The sequence below is a fragment of the Rhinoderma darwinii genome, unplaced genomic scaffold (assembly GCF_050947455.1).
Source record: "Rhinoderma darwinii isolate aRhiDar2 unplaced genomic scaffold, aRhiDar2.hap1 Scaffold_520, whole genome shotgun sequence".
Classification (NCBI taxonomy): Eukaryota; Metazoa; Chordata; class Amphibia; order Anura; family Rhinodermatidae; genus Rhinoderma; species Rhinoderma darwinii.
In genome coordinates this window covers 75,644-94,338 of record NW_027464069.1, presented here as the reverse complement: position 1 = coordinate 94,338, position 18,695 = coordinate 75,644, and the positions used below count along the sequence as shown (strand labels likewise).

General features: G+C 46.8%; 1 protein-coding gene across 3 annotated transcripts in view; it reads right to left on the bottom strand.

Annotated features, from left to right (window-relative positions):
• KCNC1 (potassium voltage-gated channel subfamily C member 1) overlaps positions 1-6,245 on the bottom strand; it is a 192,597-nt gene extending 186,352 nt beyond the window's left edge. For 2 of the 3 annotated variants that reach the window (XM_075848842.1, XM_075848840.1), the window contains exon 1: positions 5,437-6,086. In XM_075848842.1, coding sequence (XP_075704957.1) covers positions 5,437-6,003 — 567 coding nt within the window. In that variant the 5' untranslated portion in view covers positions 6,004-6,086. Of the gene's footprint in view, positions 1-5,436 lie in introns of all 3 variants that reach the window. The other variant, XM_075848841.1, reaches the window with a different exon arrangement.
• Between the last annotated feature and the right edge of the window lie 12,450 nt (positions 6,246-18,695).

Here is an 18,695-nt window from a genome sequence, read left to right as displayed (position 1 = left end):
GTGTTGCAGTGTGATTGTGTTACAGTGTGTGATTGTGTTACAGTGTGTGATTGTGTTGCAGTGTGTGATTGTGTCACAGTGTGTGATTGTGTTACAGTGTGTGATTGTGTCGCAGTGTGTGATTGTGTTACAGTGTGTGATTGTGTCAGTGTGTGATTGTGTTACAGTGTGTGATTGTGTTAGTGTGTGATTGTGTCGCAGTGTGTGATTGTGTCGCAGTGTGTGATTGTGTTGCAGTGTGTGATTGTGTTACAGTGTGTGATTGTGTCACAGTATGTGATTGTGTTGCAGTGTGTGATTATGTCACAGTGTGATTATGTCGCAGTGTGTGATTGTGTTGCAGTGTGTGATTGTGTTACAGTGTGTGATTGTGTCACAGTGTGTGATTGTGTCGCAGTGTGTGATTGTGTCGCAGTGTGTGATTGTGTCAGTGTGTGATTGTGTTACAGTGTGTGATTGTGTTGCAGTGTGTGATTGTGTCACAGTGTTTGATTGTGTTACAGTGTGTGATTGTGTCGCAGTGTGTGATTGTGTTACAGTGTGTGATTGTGTTACAGTGTGTGATTGTGTTACAGTGTGTGATTGTGTCGCAGTGTGTGATTGTGTTACAGTGTGTGATTGTGTCGCAGTGTGTGATTGTGTTACAGTGTGTGATTGTGTCGCAGTGTGTGATTGTGTTACAGTGTGTGATTGTGTTACAGTGTGTGATTGTGTTGCAGTGTGTGATTGTGTTACGGTGTGTGATTGTGTTACGGTGTGTGATTGTGTTGCAGTGTGTGATTAAGTCACAGTGTGTGATTGTGTCACAGTGTGTGATTGTGTCGCAGTGTGTGATTGTGTTACAGTGTGTGATTGTGTTACAGTGTGTGATTGTGTTACAGTGTGTGATTGTGTTGCAGTGTGTGATTGTGTCAGTGTGTGATTGTGTTACAGTGTGTGATTGTGTTACAGTGTGTGATTGTGTCGCAGTGTGTGATTGTGTCACAGTGTATGATTGTGTCGCAGTGTGTGATTGTGTCACAGTGTGTGATTGTGTTACAGTGTGTGATTGTGTTGCAGTGTGCGATTATGTCACAGTGTGTGATTTTGTTACAGTGTGTGATTGTGTCACAGTGTGTGATTGTGTTACAGTGTGTGATTGTGTCACAGTGTGTGATTGTGTTACAGTGTGTGATTGTGTCGCAGTGTGTGATTGTGTCGCAGTGTGTGATTGTGTCACAGTGTGTGATTGTGTTACAGTGTGTGATTGTGTTGCAGTGTGTGATTATGTCACAGTGTGTGATTGTGTCGCAGTGTGTGATTGTGTTGCAGTGTGTGATTGTGTTACAGTGTGTGATTGTGTTACAGTGTGTGATTGTGTCGCAGTGTGTGATTGTGTCGCAGTGTGTGATTGTGTCAGTGTGTGATTGTGTTACAGTGTGCAATTGTGTAGCAGTGTGTGATTGTGTCACAGTGTTTGATTGTGTTACAGTGTGTGATTGTGTTACAGTGTGTGATTGTGTTGCAGTGTGTGATTGTGTCACAGTGTGTGATTGTGTTACAGTGTGTGATTGTGTCGCAGTGTGTGATTGTGTTACAGTGTGTGATTGTGTCAGTGTGTGATTGTGTTACAGTGTGTGATTGTGTTAGTGTGTGATTGTGTCGCAGTGTGTGATTGTGTTACAGTGTGTGATTGTGTCGCAGTGTGTGATTGTGTTGCAGTGTGTGATTGTGTTACAGTGTGTGATTGTGTCACAGTGTGTGATTGTGTTACAGTTTGTGATTGTGTTACAGTGTGTGATTGTGTCACAGTGTGTGATTGTGTTACAGTGTGTGATTGTGTCGCAGTGTGTGATTGTGTCACAGTGTGTGATTGTGTTACAGTGTGTGATTGTGTTGCAGTGTGTGATTATGTCACAGTGTGATTGTGTCGCAGTGTGTGATTGTGTTGCAGTGTGTGATTGTGTTACAGTGTGTGATTGTGTCACAGTGTGTGATTGTGTCGCAGTGTGTGATTGTGTCGCAGTGTGTGATTGTGTCAGTGTGTGATTGTGTTACAGTGTGTGATTGTGTTGCAGTGTGTGATTGTGTCACAGTGTTTGATTGTGTTACAGTGTGTGATTGTGTCGCAGTGTGTGATTGTGTTGCAGTGTGTGATTGTGTTACAGTGTGTGATTGTGTCACAGTGTGTGATTGTGTCGCAGTGTGTGATTGTGTTGCAGTGTGTGATTGTGTTGCAGTGTGTGATTGTGTTACAATGTGTGATTGTGTCGCAGTGTGTGATTGTGTTACAGTGTGTGATTGTGTTACAGTGTGTGATTGTGTTGCACAGTGTGTGATTGTGTCACAGTGTGTGATTGTGTTACAGTGTGTGATTGTGTCGCAGTGTGTGATTGTGTTACAGTGTGTGATTGTGTTACAGTGTGTGATTGTGTTGCAGTGTGTGATTGTGTTACAGTGTGTGATTGTGTTGCAGTGTGTGATTGTGTCACAGTGTGTGATTGTGTTACAGTGTGTGATTGTGTTACAGTGTGTGATTGTGTCGCAGTGTGTGATTGTGTTGCAGTGTGTGATTGTGTTACAGTGTGTGATTGTGTCACAGTGTGTAATTGTGTTACAGTGTGTGATTGTGTCACAGTGTGTGATTGTGTTACAGTGTGTGATTGTGTCACAGTGTGTGATTGTGTTACAGTGTGTGATTGTGTCGCAGTGTGATTGTGTCACAGTGTGTGATTGTGTTACAGTGTGTGATTGTGTTGCAGTGTGTGATTATGTCACAGTGTGTGATTGTGTCGCAGTGTGTGATTGTGTTGCAGTGTGTGATTGTGTTACAGTGTGTGATTGTGTCACAGTGTGTGATTGTGTCGCAGTGTGTGATTGTGTCGCAGTGTGTGATTGTGTCAGTGTGTGATTGTGTTACAGTGTGTGATTGTGTTGCAGTGTGTGATTGTGTCACAGTGTGTGATTGTGTTACAGTGTGTGATTGTGTCGCAGTGTGTGATTGTGTTGCAGTGTGTGATTGAGTTACAGTGTGTGATTGTGTCACAGTGTGGGATTGTGTTACAGTGTGTGATTGTGTTACAGTGTGTGATTGTGTCGCAGTGTGTGATTGTGTTACAGTGTGTGATTGTGTTACAGTGTGTGATTGTGTTGCACAGTGTGTGATTGTGTCGCAGTGTGTGATTGTGTCGCAGTGTGTGATTGTGTTACAGTGTGTGATTGTGTTACAGTGTGTGATTGTGTTACAGTGTGTGATTGTGTTGCAGTGTGTGATTGTGTTACAGTGTGTGATTGTGTTGCAGTGTGTGATAGTGTCACAGTGTGTGATTGTGTTACAGTGTGTGATTGTGTTACAGTGTGTGATTGTGTCGCAGTGTGTGATTGTGTTACAGTGTGTGATTGTGTCGCAGTGTGTGATTGTGTTGCAGTGTGTGATTGTGTTACAGTGTGTGATTGTGTCACAGTGTGTGATTGTGTCGCAGTGTGTGATTGTGTCGCAGTGTGTGATTGTGTCACAGTGTGTGATTGTGTTACAGTGTGTGATTGTGTTGCAGTGTGTGATTATGTCACAGTGTGTGATTGTGTTGCAGTGTGTGATTGTGTTACAGTGTGTGATTGTGTTACAGTGTGTGATTGTGTCGCAGTGTGTGATTTTGTCGCAGTGTGTGATTTTGTCACAGTGTGTGATTGTGTTACAGTGTGCAATTGTGTCGCAGTGTGTGATTGTGTCACAGTGTTTGATTGTGTTACAGTGTGTGATTGTGTTACAGTGTGTGATTGTGTCGCAGTGTGTGATTGTGTTGCAGTGTGTGATTGTGTTACAGTGTGTGATTGTGTTACAGTGTGTGATTGTGTTACAGTGTGTGATTATGTCGCAGTGTGTGATTGTGTTACAGTGTGTGATTGTGTCGCAGTGTGTGATTGTGTCGCAGTGTGTGATTGTGTTACAGTGTGTGATTGTGTCAGTGTGTGATTGTGTTACAGTGTGTGATTGTGTCGCAGTGTGTGATTGTGTTACAGTGTGTGATTGTGTTACAGTGTGTGATTGTGTTGCAGTGTGTGATTGTGTTACGGTGTGTGATTGTGTTACAGTGTGTGATTGTGTTGCAGTGTGTGATTAAGTCACAGTGTGTGATTGTGTCACAGTGTGTGATTGTGTCACAGTGTGTGATTGTGTCACAGTGTGTGATTGTGTCGCAGTGTGTGATTGTGTCACAGTGTGTGATTGTGTTACAGTGTGTGATTGTGTTGCAGTGTGCGATTATGTCACAGTGTGTGATTTTGTTGCAGTGTGTGATTGTGTTACAGTGTGTGATTGTGTCACAGTGTGTGATTGTGTTACAGTGTGTGATTGTGTCACAGTGTGTGATTGTGTTACAGTGTGTGATTGTGTCGCAGTGTGTGATTGTGTTACAGTGTGTGATTGTGTTGCAGTGTGTGATTATGTCACAGTGTGTGATTGTGTCGCAGTGTGTGATTGTGTTGCAGTGTGTGATTGTGTTACAGTGTGTGATTGTGTTACAGTGTGTGATTGTGTCGCAGTGTGTGATTGTGTCGCAGTGTGTGATTGTGTCAGTGTGTGATTGTGTTACAGTGTGCAATTGTGTAGCAGTGTGTGATTGTGTCACAGTGTTTGATTGTGTTACAGTGTGTGATTGTGTTACAGTGTGTGATTGTGTCGCAGTGTGTGATTGTGTCACAGTGTGTGATTGTGTTACAGTGTGTGATTGTGTTTAAGTGTGTGATTGTGTTACAGTGTGTGATTGTGTTGCAGTGTGTGATTGTGTCACAGTGTGTGATTGTGTTACAGTGTGTGATTGTGTTACAGTGTGTGATTGTGTCGCAGTGTGTGATTGTGTTACAGTGTGTGATTGTGTCGCAGTGTGTGATTGTGTCGCAGTGTGTGATTGTGTTACAGTGTGTGATTGTGTTAGTGTGTGATTGTGTTACAGTGTGTGATTGTGTCGCAGTGTGTGATTGTGTTACAGTGTGTGATTGTGTTACAGTGTGTGATTGTGTTACAGTGTGTGATTGTGTTACAGTGTGTGATTGTGTTACAGTGTGTGATTGCGTCGCAGTGTGTGATTGTAGTACAGTGTGTTATCGTGTCGCAGTGTGTGATAGTGCTACAGTGTGTGATTGTGTCACAGTGTGTGATTGTGTCGCAGTGTGTGATTGTGTCGCAGTGTGTGATTGTAGTACAGTGTGTGATTGTGTCGCAGTGTGTGATTGTGTTGCAGTGTGTGATTGTGTTACAGTGTGTGATTGTGTTGCAGTGTGTGATTGTGTTACAGTGTGTGATTGTGTTACAGTGTGTGATTGTGTTACAGTGTGTGATTGTGTTGCACAGTGTGTGATTGTGTTACAGTGTGTGATTGTGTTACAGTGTGTGATTGTGTTGCACAGTGTGTGATTGTGTTACAGTGTGTCATTGTGTTGCACGATGCTCGCTCTTACCCTTGCATATTTAGACGAGTAAGGATCCTCGAAGAGCGCCCAGATCCGCGGCTGCCATCTCCTCCACAGCCCGCCACTTGCCTTTCCGTCCGGGGAGTCGCTGAGCGCCAGGCGCCGGGTCATCTCCAGCTCGTCCTCCCCGTCGCCCGAGTCCCCGGTGTCATCCCCATCGTCGGCGCCGGTCTCCACGGGGCCTCCCCCGAAGCTGTCCAGGGCTTCCTCGGCGTCGCGGTGCTGGCGGTAGGTCATCCAGCAGCAGGGCTCCACGTCGGTCTCGTCGATGCCCCAGAAGGCCAGCTCTTCCTCGTATAGCGGCCCGCACACGTCGGCCGGGCAGTGCAGCTTGCCGGTGCGGTAGTAGTTCAGGATGTGTGCGAACACCGCAGGGTGGCGATCGAAGAAAAACTCGTCCACCTGGGGGTCGTAATCGAAGTGGCTGTGGGCGTCGGGCTCAGCCAGCCATGCCAGCCGGGTCCCGGGCAGGGTGCGCAGGGTGCTGCGGTAGGTCTGGTGCCGCGTTCCGCCCACGTTGATCACGATGCGGTCGGTCTCGTCCCCTTGGCCCATGTCGTCGTAGTCTAAAGGGCATCGCTCACCGGAGGCTGCGGCTGCTAGAGCCCGGGGCGCTGCTTCATAGTGGCGGCTGGTGCTGAATGGACAGCTCCTCGGGAGAGGTGGGGGCGCCGGGAAGGTGCAGCTCCGGCGGGCGAGCTCTCTGCTGTTCTGTGCCGGGGTCCTGGAGGACGGGGCTGCGCTGGGATCCGTGCAGCGGGCGGGGGAGACCTCCTCCTCCTCCGGGCGGCGCCGTCTCCTCCTCGTTATCACGCTGCTCACCGCCCGTCCAGGGCTCCGCAGCCGTCGGGTCACAGCGACACTTTCCTTCACACAAAAAGCCGCAGAACATTCTATATCAGTGTGAACAGAGCGAGAGCTGTAGATTCTGTCAAATTTCATAATTGAAAAAAGGGCCAAGGACAGGACACCGCGGTCTGACGGTCCCGTTACCGAGCTCTGGTCACCGAAACGCAGGGTCTGTCACACGACAAACAGCAACGGAGCCGGACGCAACACAAATGGGTTCTGTCGGGTTTCTGTCATTTTACCAGACACAATCATTTAGTGGGCACAGCCTGAGGGCCCTAACACAGGGCAACGATCCTACAAACCCTCGTTCCCTGGCAGCAAACAGCCAACATACTGGCAGAGACAGGACAGGAGACAGGACAGGAGACGGAGCAGGAGACGGGGCAGGAGACGGAGCAGGAGACGGGGCAGGAGACGGAGCAGGAGACGGGGCAGGAGACGGAGCAGGAGAAGGTGCTGGAGACGGAGCAGGAGACGGGGCAGGAGATGGGACAGGAGACGGAGCAGGAGACGGTGCTGGAGACGGAGCAGGAGACGGGGCAGGAGACGGGACAGGAGACGGGGCAGGAGACAGAGCAGGAGACGGGGCAGGAGACGGGACAGGAGACGGAGCAGGAGACGGGACAGGAGACGGAGCAGGAGACGGGACAGGAGACGGGGCAGGAGACAGGGCAGGAGATGGAGCAGAAGACGGGACAGGAGACGGTGCAGGAGACGGGGCAGGAGACGGAGCAGAAGACGGGACAGGAGACGGTGCAGGAGACGGTGCAGGAGACGGGACAGGAGACGGAGCGGGAGACGGGACAGGAGACGGGACAGGAGACGGGGCAGGAGACAGGGCAGGAGACGGAGCAGAAGACGGGACAGGAGACGGTGCAGGAGACGGGGCAGGAGACGGAGCAGAAGACGGGACAGGAGACGGTGCAGGAGACGGTGCAGGAGACGGTACAGGAGACGGAGCGGGAGACGGTGCAGGAGATGAAGCAGGAGACGGGGCAGGAGACGGAGCAGGAGACGGTGCAGGAGATGAAGCAGGAGACGGGGCAGGAGACGGAGCAGGAGACGGGGCAGGAGACGGGACAGGAGACGGGGCAGGAGACAGAGCAGGAGACAGAGCAGGAGACGGGGCAGGAGACGGGACAGGAGACGGAGCAGGAGACGGGACAGGAGACGGAGCAGGAGACGGGACAGGAGACGGGACAGGAGACGGGGCAGGAGACAGGGCAGGAGATGGAGCAGAAGACGGGACAGGAGACGGTGCAGGAGACGGGGCAGGAGACGGAGCAGAAGACGGGACAGGAGACGGTGCAGGAGACGGTGCAGGAGACGGGACAGGAGACGGAGCGGGAGACGGGACAGGAGACGGGACAGGAGACGGGGCAGGAGACAGGGCAGGAGACGGAGCAGAAGACGGGACAGGAGACGGTGCAGGAGACGGGGCAGGAGACGGAGCAGAAGACGGGACAGGAGACGGTGCAGGAGACGGTGCAGGAGACGGTACAGGAGACGGAGCGGGAGACGGTGCAGGAGATGAAGCAGGAGACGGGGCAGGAGACGGAGCAGGAGACGGTGCAGGAGATGAAGCAGGAGACGGGGCAGGAGACGGAGCAGGAGACGGGGCAGGAGACGGAGCAGGAGATGTAATCAGTCTTCTTGCCTGTGTGATTAATTGCGATACCAAAGGGATATCGCCAGCAATAGGGACACATGAAGCTTCTCTGTCCACGACTCCTGGGCTCTGCATTTCTGCCGAGTGGATGCCGCCAAGTCCTGAAAGATATGTAGAGCCGAACCTTCCAAAGTGAAGTCTCCCGTCCCACGAGCCAGAGATAGAACCGCGGCTCTGTCCACGTAACTCAATAGCTACAAATGATGGATCTAGGAGGCTCATTTTGTTCTGGTTTTGGCCTAAAGGCCCTATGAGCCCTCTCAATAACGATAGTAGCCGCTCTTTCATCTCCCAGTATAGGCACAAAGATTTGAGAAAGGGTCATCAGCAACATTTCCTGGGACTTTCCTCAGATAACCCGGTTATGTGGACGTTTTCGCGCCTGCTCCTATTTTCCTGGTCCTCCAGGAGAAGCAGCGTCTGGGTAATCTGAGCCCGCTGAATGAGGACCTCGTCCTCTAAGGTTCAATTAAGGCTGTGGATAACCAGAGGCGTAGCTAGGTTCTCCAGCACCCGGGGCAAAGATTCAGATTGGCGCCCCCCCCCCAACTTATTTCCCGACATCTCCTTCCCCCTCGCCATGTTTTCTTTCCCTACCAATCAATGAGATGTAATTTTTTTTTCACAATTTTTTTAATGTAACTCGAGTATAAAAGCATTTCTACATTTTACAAGCGATATAGTTCTATAATGTCATTAACATAAAAATAAATTAAAGGAAAATAAATTAAAGGAAAATAAATTAAAGAGGCCACACACAGCCCCCTGTAGATAGCGCCACACACAGCCCCTCTCTTGTAGATAGTGCCACACACAGCCCCTCTCTTGTAGATTGTGCCACACACAGCCCCTCTCTTGTAGATAGTGCCACACACAGCCCCTCTCTTGTAGATAGCGCCACACACAGCCCCTCTCTTGTAGATAGTGCCACACACAGCCCCTCTCTTGTAGATAGTGCCACACACAGCCCCTCTCTTGTAGATAGTGCCACACACAGCCCCTCTCTTGTAGATAGTGCCACACAAAGCCCCTCTCTTGTAGGTAGATAGTGCCACACACAGCCCCTCTCTTGTAGATAGTGCCACACACAGCCCCCTGTAGATAGCGCCACACACAGCCCCTCTCTTGTAGATAGTGCAACACAAAGCCCGCCTCCCCCCTAGTAGATAGCGGCACACGTCCCCCCTTGTAGATAGTGCCACACACAGCCCGCAGACCCTTTGTAAATAGCGCCACATTCCCCCCCTTGTAGATAGTGCCACACACAGCCCGCTGACCCTTTGTAAATAGTGCCACATTACCCCCTCCTTGTAAATAGTGCCACACACAGCCCGCTGCCCCTTTGTAAATAGCGCCACATTCCCCCCCCCTTGTAGATAGTGCCACACACAGCCCGCTGCCCCTTTGTAAATAGCGCCACATTCCCCCCCCCTTGTAGATAGAGCCACACACAGCCCGCTGCCCCTTTGTAAATAGTGCCACATTTCCCCCCCCTTGTAAATAGTGCCACATTCCCCCTTGTAAATAGCGCCACACTCCCACCCCTTGTACTTAGCGCCACACTGTGAACAGACCGGTGAGCGGTAGCCTACCGCTACCACTCTCCGCTCTGCCTGGTGTGACTTACTGGAGGAGTCGAGGAGGTCATGCGGCGCAGGCAGAGGCGGAGTTCCTTCTGACTAGGGTTGTTGACAGCCAGGGCTGGCCTTAGCTTGGATGGCGCCCTGTGCGGGACTCTCTATTGCCGCCCCCTACACAAACCACAAATTAACCCCATATATGGACACGCTGGAACATATATACTGTACATACATATAGATAGATATTTAGACATACAGGCAAATATACATACACACATTCTGGAATATATACATACAGGTAAATATATAGATGTACAGACACATATATACTTTGCTTGCTACAAAGTTTGCAAAAGTGACATAATTTGTAACCCTTTTTCCTTTGCAGTTTCCTGAGTAGCTGAGTAAGGGGGAGGGCTTAGCTGCTACCAGGTGGTATAAATCAGGCCTCACTACTCTGTAGAGCCTGCTCTTTGGCTTGAATAGCAAGTGGTTTGTATATTAAGTGGAGTTCCAAAAACCGGAGTTCAAAAGAGGAGTTAAGCCCCAGTAAGTGCTCTTCTACTTCTTTATCTTTTTGATTAACACCTGTTCGCTGTTTTGTTGTAACTGGGATAATGGACAGCAAGATTGGAGGTTTTCTTCAGTGCACAGTTTGTCATATGTATGCACGACTGGAGCCGGAGTTCCAGGGTGAATATCTCTGTGGCAGATGTGAGCATGTTGTTCACCTGGAAGCTCGTATTAGAGATCTGGAGGAGCAGAATGCAACACTGAGGAGGATAGACAATCTTGAGCTGAGCTTGCTGCTCACAGAGCATGCAGTTAGTGGGTTACAACTGGAGGGTGAAGACATGGGTGAGCAGGATCAGGTAAGTAGCTGGGTTAATGTAGTTAGGGGCAGTAGAAAGGGGTCAAAGACAAGGAAGGCCGATCCGGTTTCTGACATTCCAGGCAAAATTGCCAAGTTGGGTGATGATGCGAGGGTGTCAGTCTCATAAATGGCAGCCCTAGTGGATACTGATCTCCCTAACAGCCGGGAGAACAGCCCAGCTAGTAGTCGGCGGGATGGTAATGCAGGTAAGCCAAGACAATTGATAGTCGTAGGGGATTCTATAATCAGGAAGACGGATAGAATTATTTGTCGCCAAGACCACCTCAACCGAATGGTTTGCTGTCTCCCTGGTGCCAGGGTTCGGCATGTGGTGGAACGGGTGGACAAATTGCTGGGAGGGGCTGGTGATGATCCAGCTGTCGTGGTCCATGTCGGTACCAACGACAGAATAAATGGTAGGTGGAGGAGCCTTAAGAATAATTTTAAAGAACTAGGCTACAAGCTGAAGGGAAGGACCTCCAAGGTTGTATTCTCAGGAATACTGCCTGTGCCATGCGCATCACAGGAAAGACAGCGGGAGCTTAGGGAGTTAAATGCATGGCTGAAGTCTTGGTGTAGAGGAGAAGGATTTGGGTTCCTAGAGCACTGGGCTGACTTTTCATTGGGGTACAAACTGTATTCTGCAGATGATTTGCACCTAAATGGAAGGGGGTCCGCTGTGCTGGGGGAGAGAATTCTAGCTGGGGTGGCGGAGTATTTAAACTAGGGCTGAGGAGGGAGGTCAATGTAGAAAAAAAAGGGGTAGCCAGGTTAGAGAGGGGTCAGACTATATTGGTGGGGGGAGAAACAGAATGTGGGGAGAGGACTAGACAACAAGATAAGGAGATCCTTTCGTTACAAAACAGCAGTGTAAATAAAAAGGCCCGATTAATGTCAAATCACATTTCTGATAATAAAAGTGAAAAACTGAAAGGCAAGTTAAAGTGTATGTTCACAAATGCCAGAAGTCTAGCAAGCAAAATGGGGGAGCTGGAGGCCTTGATACTGGAAGAAAATATAGATATAGTTGGTGTTGCTGAAACATGGCTGGACTCTTCACATGACTGGGCTGTAAATCTACAGGGTTTTACACTTTTTCGGAAAGACAGGACAAATAGGAAAGGTGGTGGTGTATGTCTGTATGTGAGAAGTGATATGAAGGCGGTGGTGTATGTCTGTATGTGAGAAATGATATGAAGGCGAGTGTGAAAGAGACAATAGTGGGTGAAGACTGTGAGGAGGTTGAAACCTTGTGGGTGGAACTAGAAAGGGAGGTAAACACTGAAAAAATTACTTTTGGTGTAATCTATAGACCCCCCAATATAACTGAGGAGATGGAAGTTCAGCTATATAAACAGATGGAGCGGGCTGCACAGGCGGGTACTGTAGTGATAATGGGAGATTTTAATTTCCGGGATATTAATTGGTGTCATGGTTCGGCTTCAACTGCAAAGGGGAGACATTTCCTCAACCTGTTGCAGGAAAATTTTATGGGCCAGTTTGTGGAAGACCCGACTAGAGGTGAAGCTCTGTTGGATCTGGTCATTTCTAATAATGCAGATCTTGTTGGGAATGTCAATGTTCGTGAAAACCTCGGTAACAGTGATCATAATATAGTTACATTTTACCTATACTGTAAAAAACAAACGCAGGCTGGGAGGGCAAAAACATTTAATTTTAAGAAAGCCAATTTCCCCAGGATGAGGGCTGCAATTCAGGATATGGACTGGGAAGAACTAATGTCAAATAATGGGACAAATGATAAATGGGAGATTTTCAAATCTACTTTGAGTTATTATAGTGCAAAATTTATTCCTATAGGTAATAAGTATAAACGACTCAAATTAAACCCCACATGGCTTACACCTTCTGTGAAAGGGGCAATACATGACAAAAAAAGGGCATTTAAAAAATACAAATCTGAGGGTACATCTGCAGCCTTTGTAAAATATAAAGAGCTTAATAAAATCTGTAAAAATGTAATAAAATTAGCAAAAATACAAAATGAAAGGCAGGTGGCCAAGGATAGTAAAACAAATCCTAAAAAATTCTTCAAGCATATAAATGCAAAAAAGCCAAGGTCTGAACATGTAGGACCCCTAGATAGTGGTAATGGGGAGTTGATCACAGGGGATCAAGAGAAGGCAGAGTTACTAAATGGGTTCTTTAGCTCTGTATATACAACAGAAGAAAGAGCAGCTGATGTAGCCGGTGCCAGTGATGAGGAGCTGATGTAGCCGGTGCCAGTGCTGAGCAGCTGATGTAGCCGGTGCCAGTGCTGAGCAGCTGATGTAGCCGGTGCCAGTGCTGTTAATATATCAGTTGATATACTGAATTGGATGAATGTAGAGATGGTCCAAGCTAAATTAAATAAAATAAATGTACACAAGGCTCCGGGACCAGATGGGTTACACCCTAGAGTTCTTAAAGAGCTTAGTTCAGTTATTTCTGTCCCCCTTTTCATAATATTCAGAGAATCTCTAGTGACTGGTATAGTGCCAAGGGACTGGCCGCAGGGCAAATGTGGTGCCTATTTTCAAAAAGGGCTCTAGGTCTTCCCCGGGTAATTATAGACCAGTAAGCTTAACATCCATCGTGGGGAAAATGTTTGAGGGGCTATTGAGGGACTATATACAGGATTATGTGACAATAAATAGCATTATAAGTGACAGCCAGCACGGTTTTACTAAGGACAGAAGTTGTCAAACTAACCTAATCTGTTTTTATGAAGAGGTGAGCAGAAGTCTAGACAGAGGGGCCGCTGTGGATTTAGTGTTTTTGGACTTTGCAAAGGCATTTGACACTGTCCCCCATAGACGCCTAATGGGTAAATTAAGGACTATAGGTTTAGAAAATATAGTTTGTAATTGGATTGAGAATTGGCTCAAGGACCGTATCCAGAGGGTTGTGGTCAATGATTCCTTCTCTGAATGGTCACCGGTTATAAGTGGTGTACCCCAGGGTTCAGTGCTGGGACCCCTATTATTCAACTTATTTATTAATGATATAGAGGAAGGGATTAATAGCACTATTTCTATTTTTGCAGATGACACCAAGCTATGTAATATAGTTCAGACTATGGAAGATGTTCATGAATTGCAGGCAGATTTAAACAAACTAAGTGTTTGGGCGTCCACTTGGCAGATGAAGTTTAATGTAGATAAATGTAAAGTTATGCATCTGGGTACCAACAACCTGCATGCATCATATGTCCTAGGGGGAGCTACACTGGGAGTAATAATCTGCAGCATCATATGTCCTAGGGGGCGCTACACTGGCGGATTCACTTGTTGAGAAGGATCTGGGTGTTCTTGTAAATCATAAACTCAATAACAGCATGCAGTGTCAATCAGCTGCTTCAAAGGCCAGCAGGATATTGTCGTGTATTAAAAGAGGCATGGACTCACGGGACAGGGATGTAATAATGCCACTTTACAAAGCATTAGTGAGGCCTCATCTAGAATATGCAGTTCAGTTCTGGGCTCCAGTTCATAGAAAGGATGCCCTGGAGTTGGAAAAAATACAAAGAAGAGCAACGAAGCTAATAAGGGGCATGGAGAATGTAAGTTATGAGGAAAGATTGAAAGAATTAAACCTATTTAGCCTTGAAAAAAGACGACTAAGGGGGGACATGATTAACTTATATAAATATATTAATGGCACATACAAAAAATATGGTGATATCCTGTTCCTTGTAAAACCCCCTCAAAAAACAAGGGTCACTCCCTCCGTCTGGAGAAAAAAAGGTTCAAGCTGCAGAGGCGACAAGCCTTCTTTACAGTGAGAACGGTGAATCTATGGAATAGCCGAGCGCAGGAGCCGTCACAGCAGGGACAGTAGACACCGCAGGAGCCGTCACAGCAGGGACAGGAGACACCGCAGGAGCCGTCACAGCAGGGACAGGAGACACCACAGGAGCCGTCACAGCAGGGACAGTAGACACCGCAGGAGCTGGTCACAGCAGGGACAGTAGATGGCTTTAAAAAAGGGTTAGATAATTTCCTAGAACAAAAAAATATTAGCTCCTATGTGTAGAAATTTTTCCTTCCCTTTTCCCTTCCCTTGGTTGAACTTGATGGACATGTGTCTTTTTTCAGCCGTACTAACTATGTAACTATGTACACACACACACACACACACACACACACACACACACACACACACACACACACACACACACACACACACACACACACACAGGCACAAATATACAAGCACAAAGACACATTCACAAACAGACCTATATATACGCACACAGGCACATATGTACACAGCACAGATAACAGTGATAACTCTCTGATTACAGATAATGTAGTAGATGTTACCTGCAGTCCTATGTAACACCACAGATAACAGTGATAACTCTCTGAGTACAGATAATGTAGTAGATGTTACCTGCAGTCCTATGTAACTCCACAGATAACACAGTGATAACTCTCTGATTACAGATAATGTAGTAGATGTTACCCGCAGTCCTATGTAACACCACAGATAACACAGTGATAACTCTCTGATTACAGATAATGTAGTAGATGTTACCTGCAGTCCTATGTAACACCACAGATAACACAGTGATAACTCTCTGATTACAGATAATGTAGTAGTGTTACCTGCAGTCCTATGTAACACCACAGATAACACAGCGATAACTCTCTGATTACAGATAATGTAGTAGATGTTACCTGCAGTCCTATGTAACACCACAGATAACACAGTGATAACTCTCTGAATACAGATAATGTAGTAGATGTCACCTGCAGTCCTATGTAACACCACAGATAACACAGTGATAACTCTCTGAGTACAGATAATGTAGTAGATGTTACCTGCAGTCCTATGTAACACCACAGATAACACAGAGATGACTCTCTAAATACAGATAGTAGTGTTACCTGCAGTCCTATGTAACACCACAGATAACACAGTGATAACTCTCTGAGTACAGATAATGTAGTAGCTGTTGCCTGCAGTCCTATGTAACACCACAGATAACACATTGTAGCAGAGCTGAGATTGTAATTTAGCACAATGTGTTATCTGTTGTGTTACTTAGGACTGCAGGTAACACTACTATCTGTATTTAGAGAGTTATCTCTGTGTTATCTGTGGTGTTACATAGGACTGCAGGTAACATCTACTACATTATCTGTACTCAGAGAGTTATCACTGTGTTATCTGTGGTGTTACATAGGACTGCAGGTAACATCTACTACATTATCTGTATTCAGAAAGTTATCACTGTGTTATCTGTGGTGTTACATGGGACTGCAGGTAACATCTACTACATTATCTGTAATCAGAGATTTATCACTGTGTTATCTGTGGTGTTACATAGGACTGCAGGTCACATCTACTACATTATCTGCAGTCCTATGTAACACCACAGATAACACAGTGATAACTCTCTTATTACAGATAATGTAGTAGTGTTACCTGCAGTCCTATGTAACACCACAGATAACACACAGTGATAACTCTCTGAGTACAGATAATGTAGTAGTTGTTACCTGCAGTCCTATGTAACACCACAGATAACACAGTGATACCTCTCTGAGTACAGATAATGTGGTAGATGTCACCTGCAGTCCTATGTAACACCACAGATAACACAGTGATAACTATCTGAGTACAGATAATGTAGTAGATGTTACCTGCAGTCCTATGTAACACCACAGATATCACAGTGATAACTCTCTGAGTACAGATAATGTGGTAGATGTAAGAGACAAACACATGCAGAGACACACACACACACACACACACACACACTCACCATGTCTCCTTGCTGACAGCATCACAGGTCAGGACAGGCTGTGGGCGGAGCTTCCTCTCTGCTTCTCGGCAGAGCACAGAGTAGAGGCAGAGCTGGGAGGCTGCAGCACAGGAGTGGACCTGCCCCTGACCTGAGTCATCTGACCTCATGTCACTGATGTGAGGTCAGGTGACAGGTAAGGTGACTGGACTGGTCCACTCCCTGGCCGTCACAGACCCCAGTCAGAACGCCGTAATGTCCTGGCTCTTCTTAAGCTGCTGCAGGTGTCCGCCATACGGGGCACCTATCAGCAGTGATTAGCTGCTCTTCGCCCCCTCCCCTTCCCTACCACCGGGTTGCGCACGGGGCACATGCCCCGCCTGCCCCCCCCCCCTAGCTACGCCCCTGGGATAACTGTTGGGCTTGTGCCGGGGTCTCCACATGGTAAATATCAGATTTAACGTCTGCCAGTTCACTAGCTATAGGGGTTAGAGCCCAAGTCCCGGTTTTTTCATGTAGCCACTTGAAATTGACAGAGAGTCAGCACTTGCCTGTGGGTCTTCCGTGGATTTGTCAGAGGGATGCGCGGCAGCGTGTTTCTCAGACGCCATCTTGGCCATCCGGGACAGAGAAACAGACCGTTGCTTTCTGAAGAATTGATCAAACTCTGGTTGAAGTTGGGAGGTCTTGGTGGAGGGGGAAGGCCCCCGGGCCGGTCTTTAGCGGTAAACTTTCCCATCTCTCGTAGGATCTGGTATTAGCAGGGTTTCTTGTGTTCGGCAGCGGGAAAGTATCTCATGTCTGCCATGTAGCGCGGTCAGGCTCCGCCCCCATGAATCAAGTTTTGGATGATCTTGATTGTTGTACTAGAGCTGATGCTAAACGGCAAAATGTGGGTCTTTTGCTTAACCCCTTCCCGCCGCCGCCCTTTTTCAGATTTTCATTTTTTCCTCTCCACATTCCTAAAGCCATAACTTCGTTATTCCTCCGTCGATCTTGTCCTATGAGAGCTTGATTTTTGCGGGACGAGTTGTAGATTTTCGTAGCACCATTTATAGTGCCATATAATGTACTAGGAAACGGGAAAAAATTATTTGTGGGGTAGAAAATAAAATTAAAAAAACGTGATTCCTCCATTGTTTTTTGCAAGTGGTTTTTACGGAATTCATTGTCCAATTAAAACAACATGTTACCTTTATTCTGCGGGTCAATACGATTACGGTAATACCAAATATATATAGTTTTTTTCTATATTTTACTACTTTTACAAGTAAAAATGAAGTGTAAAAAATAAAATAAATTTTGTCGAGAAATTCCGAGAACCAGAGCTTTTTAATTTTTCCGTCGATTACGCGGTCTGGGGGCTTATTTTTTGCGAGATAATCTGTAGTTCTTAATGATACCATTTTGGGGTACATGCGACGTTTTGATCACTTTTTATTTCATTTTTTGTGGGAGATCAGGTGACCAAAAAATAGCGATTCTGGCGTTTACCATTTTTATTTTTTTTACGCTGTTCACCGTGCGGGTTAAATAATGATATATTGTAATAGTTCAGACTTTTACAGAAGCGGCCATACCTATTATGTTTATTTTTTTACTACGCTCTAGGGGGAAAATGGGAAAAGGTTTTTTTTTTTGTTAACTTTTAATTTTTTTTTTTACATAAAAAAACCCCTTTAATTTACTCATTTTTACTTTTTTTTTTGTTAGTCCCACCCCAGGAGACTTCAACCAGCGATCGTTAGAGCACTTGCACTATGTACTTCAATACTAATGTATACTAATGTATTGCAGTACATCGTGATTCTAACAGGCCGGAGGCAGCACTTAGTAGGTGCACAAAGATGGCGGACCTGGGGACCTTCATTAGGCCCCCAGGCAGCCATAGCAACGATCACCCCCCCCCCCCCCCACGATTGCATTGCGGGGACGTGATGAGCTGTTAGAGGGGGTCACCCCCCTCTTTCTAACGATTTAAATGTTGCGGTCGGTATTGACTGTGGCATTTAACGAGTTAAACGAGTGGGATCGTGCTCGAGCGCGATGCCGCTTGTTACTCTGAAGTGTCGGCTGTAACATACAGCTGACACCGGCATCGTATGGAGAGAGTTCACTCCGTGAGCCCGCTCCATACTTCCCCTACCCGACTTTGGCGTAAGGATACGTCAAATGTCGGGAAGGGGTTAATACAAAGAAGAATTTTTCTGCTGATGCCACGTGGAATCTTTCAGCCTCAAAGAGTCAATGTTGGTGAGGGCTCAGAGCAAGAGCAAGGAAGAACGTTCCAGAGTGGAAACCCCAGATTAGATGGAGTCGTTTCATCCAATTGTGCATTTGATCAGAGACTTTCAGTAAGGACGGGAAAGACTGCGGCCATTTGGAAATAATCCCAGCACAATACTGTATCTACATCTAAACCTACGAAAAATTGTTATCCGTAAACCCTTGTCTCCTGAAAGACGACATACACATATCATATCATAGAAAGAATAACTAGAAGTAGATGTGTAGACTCAT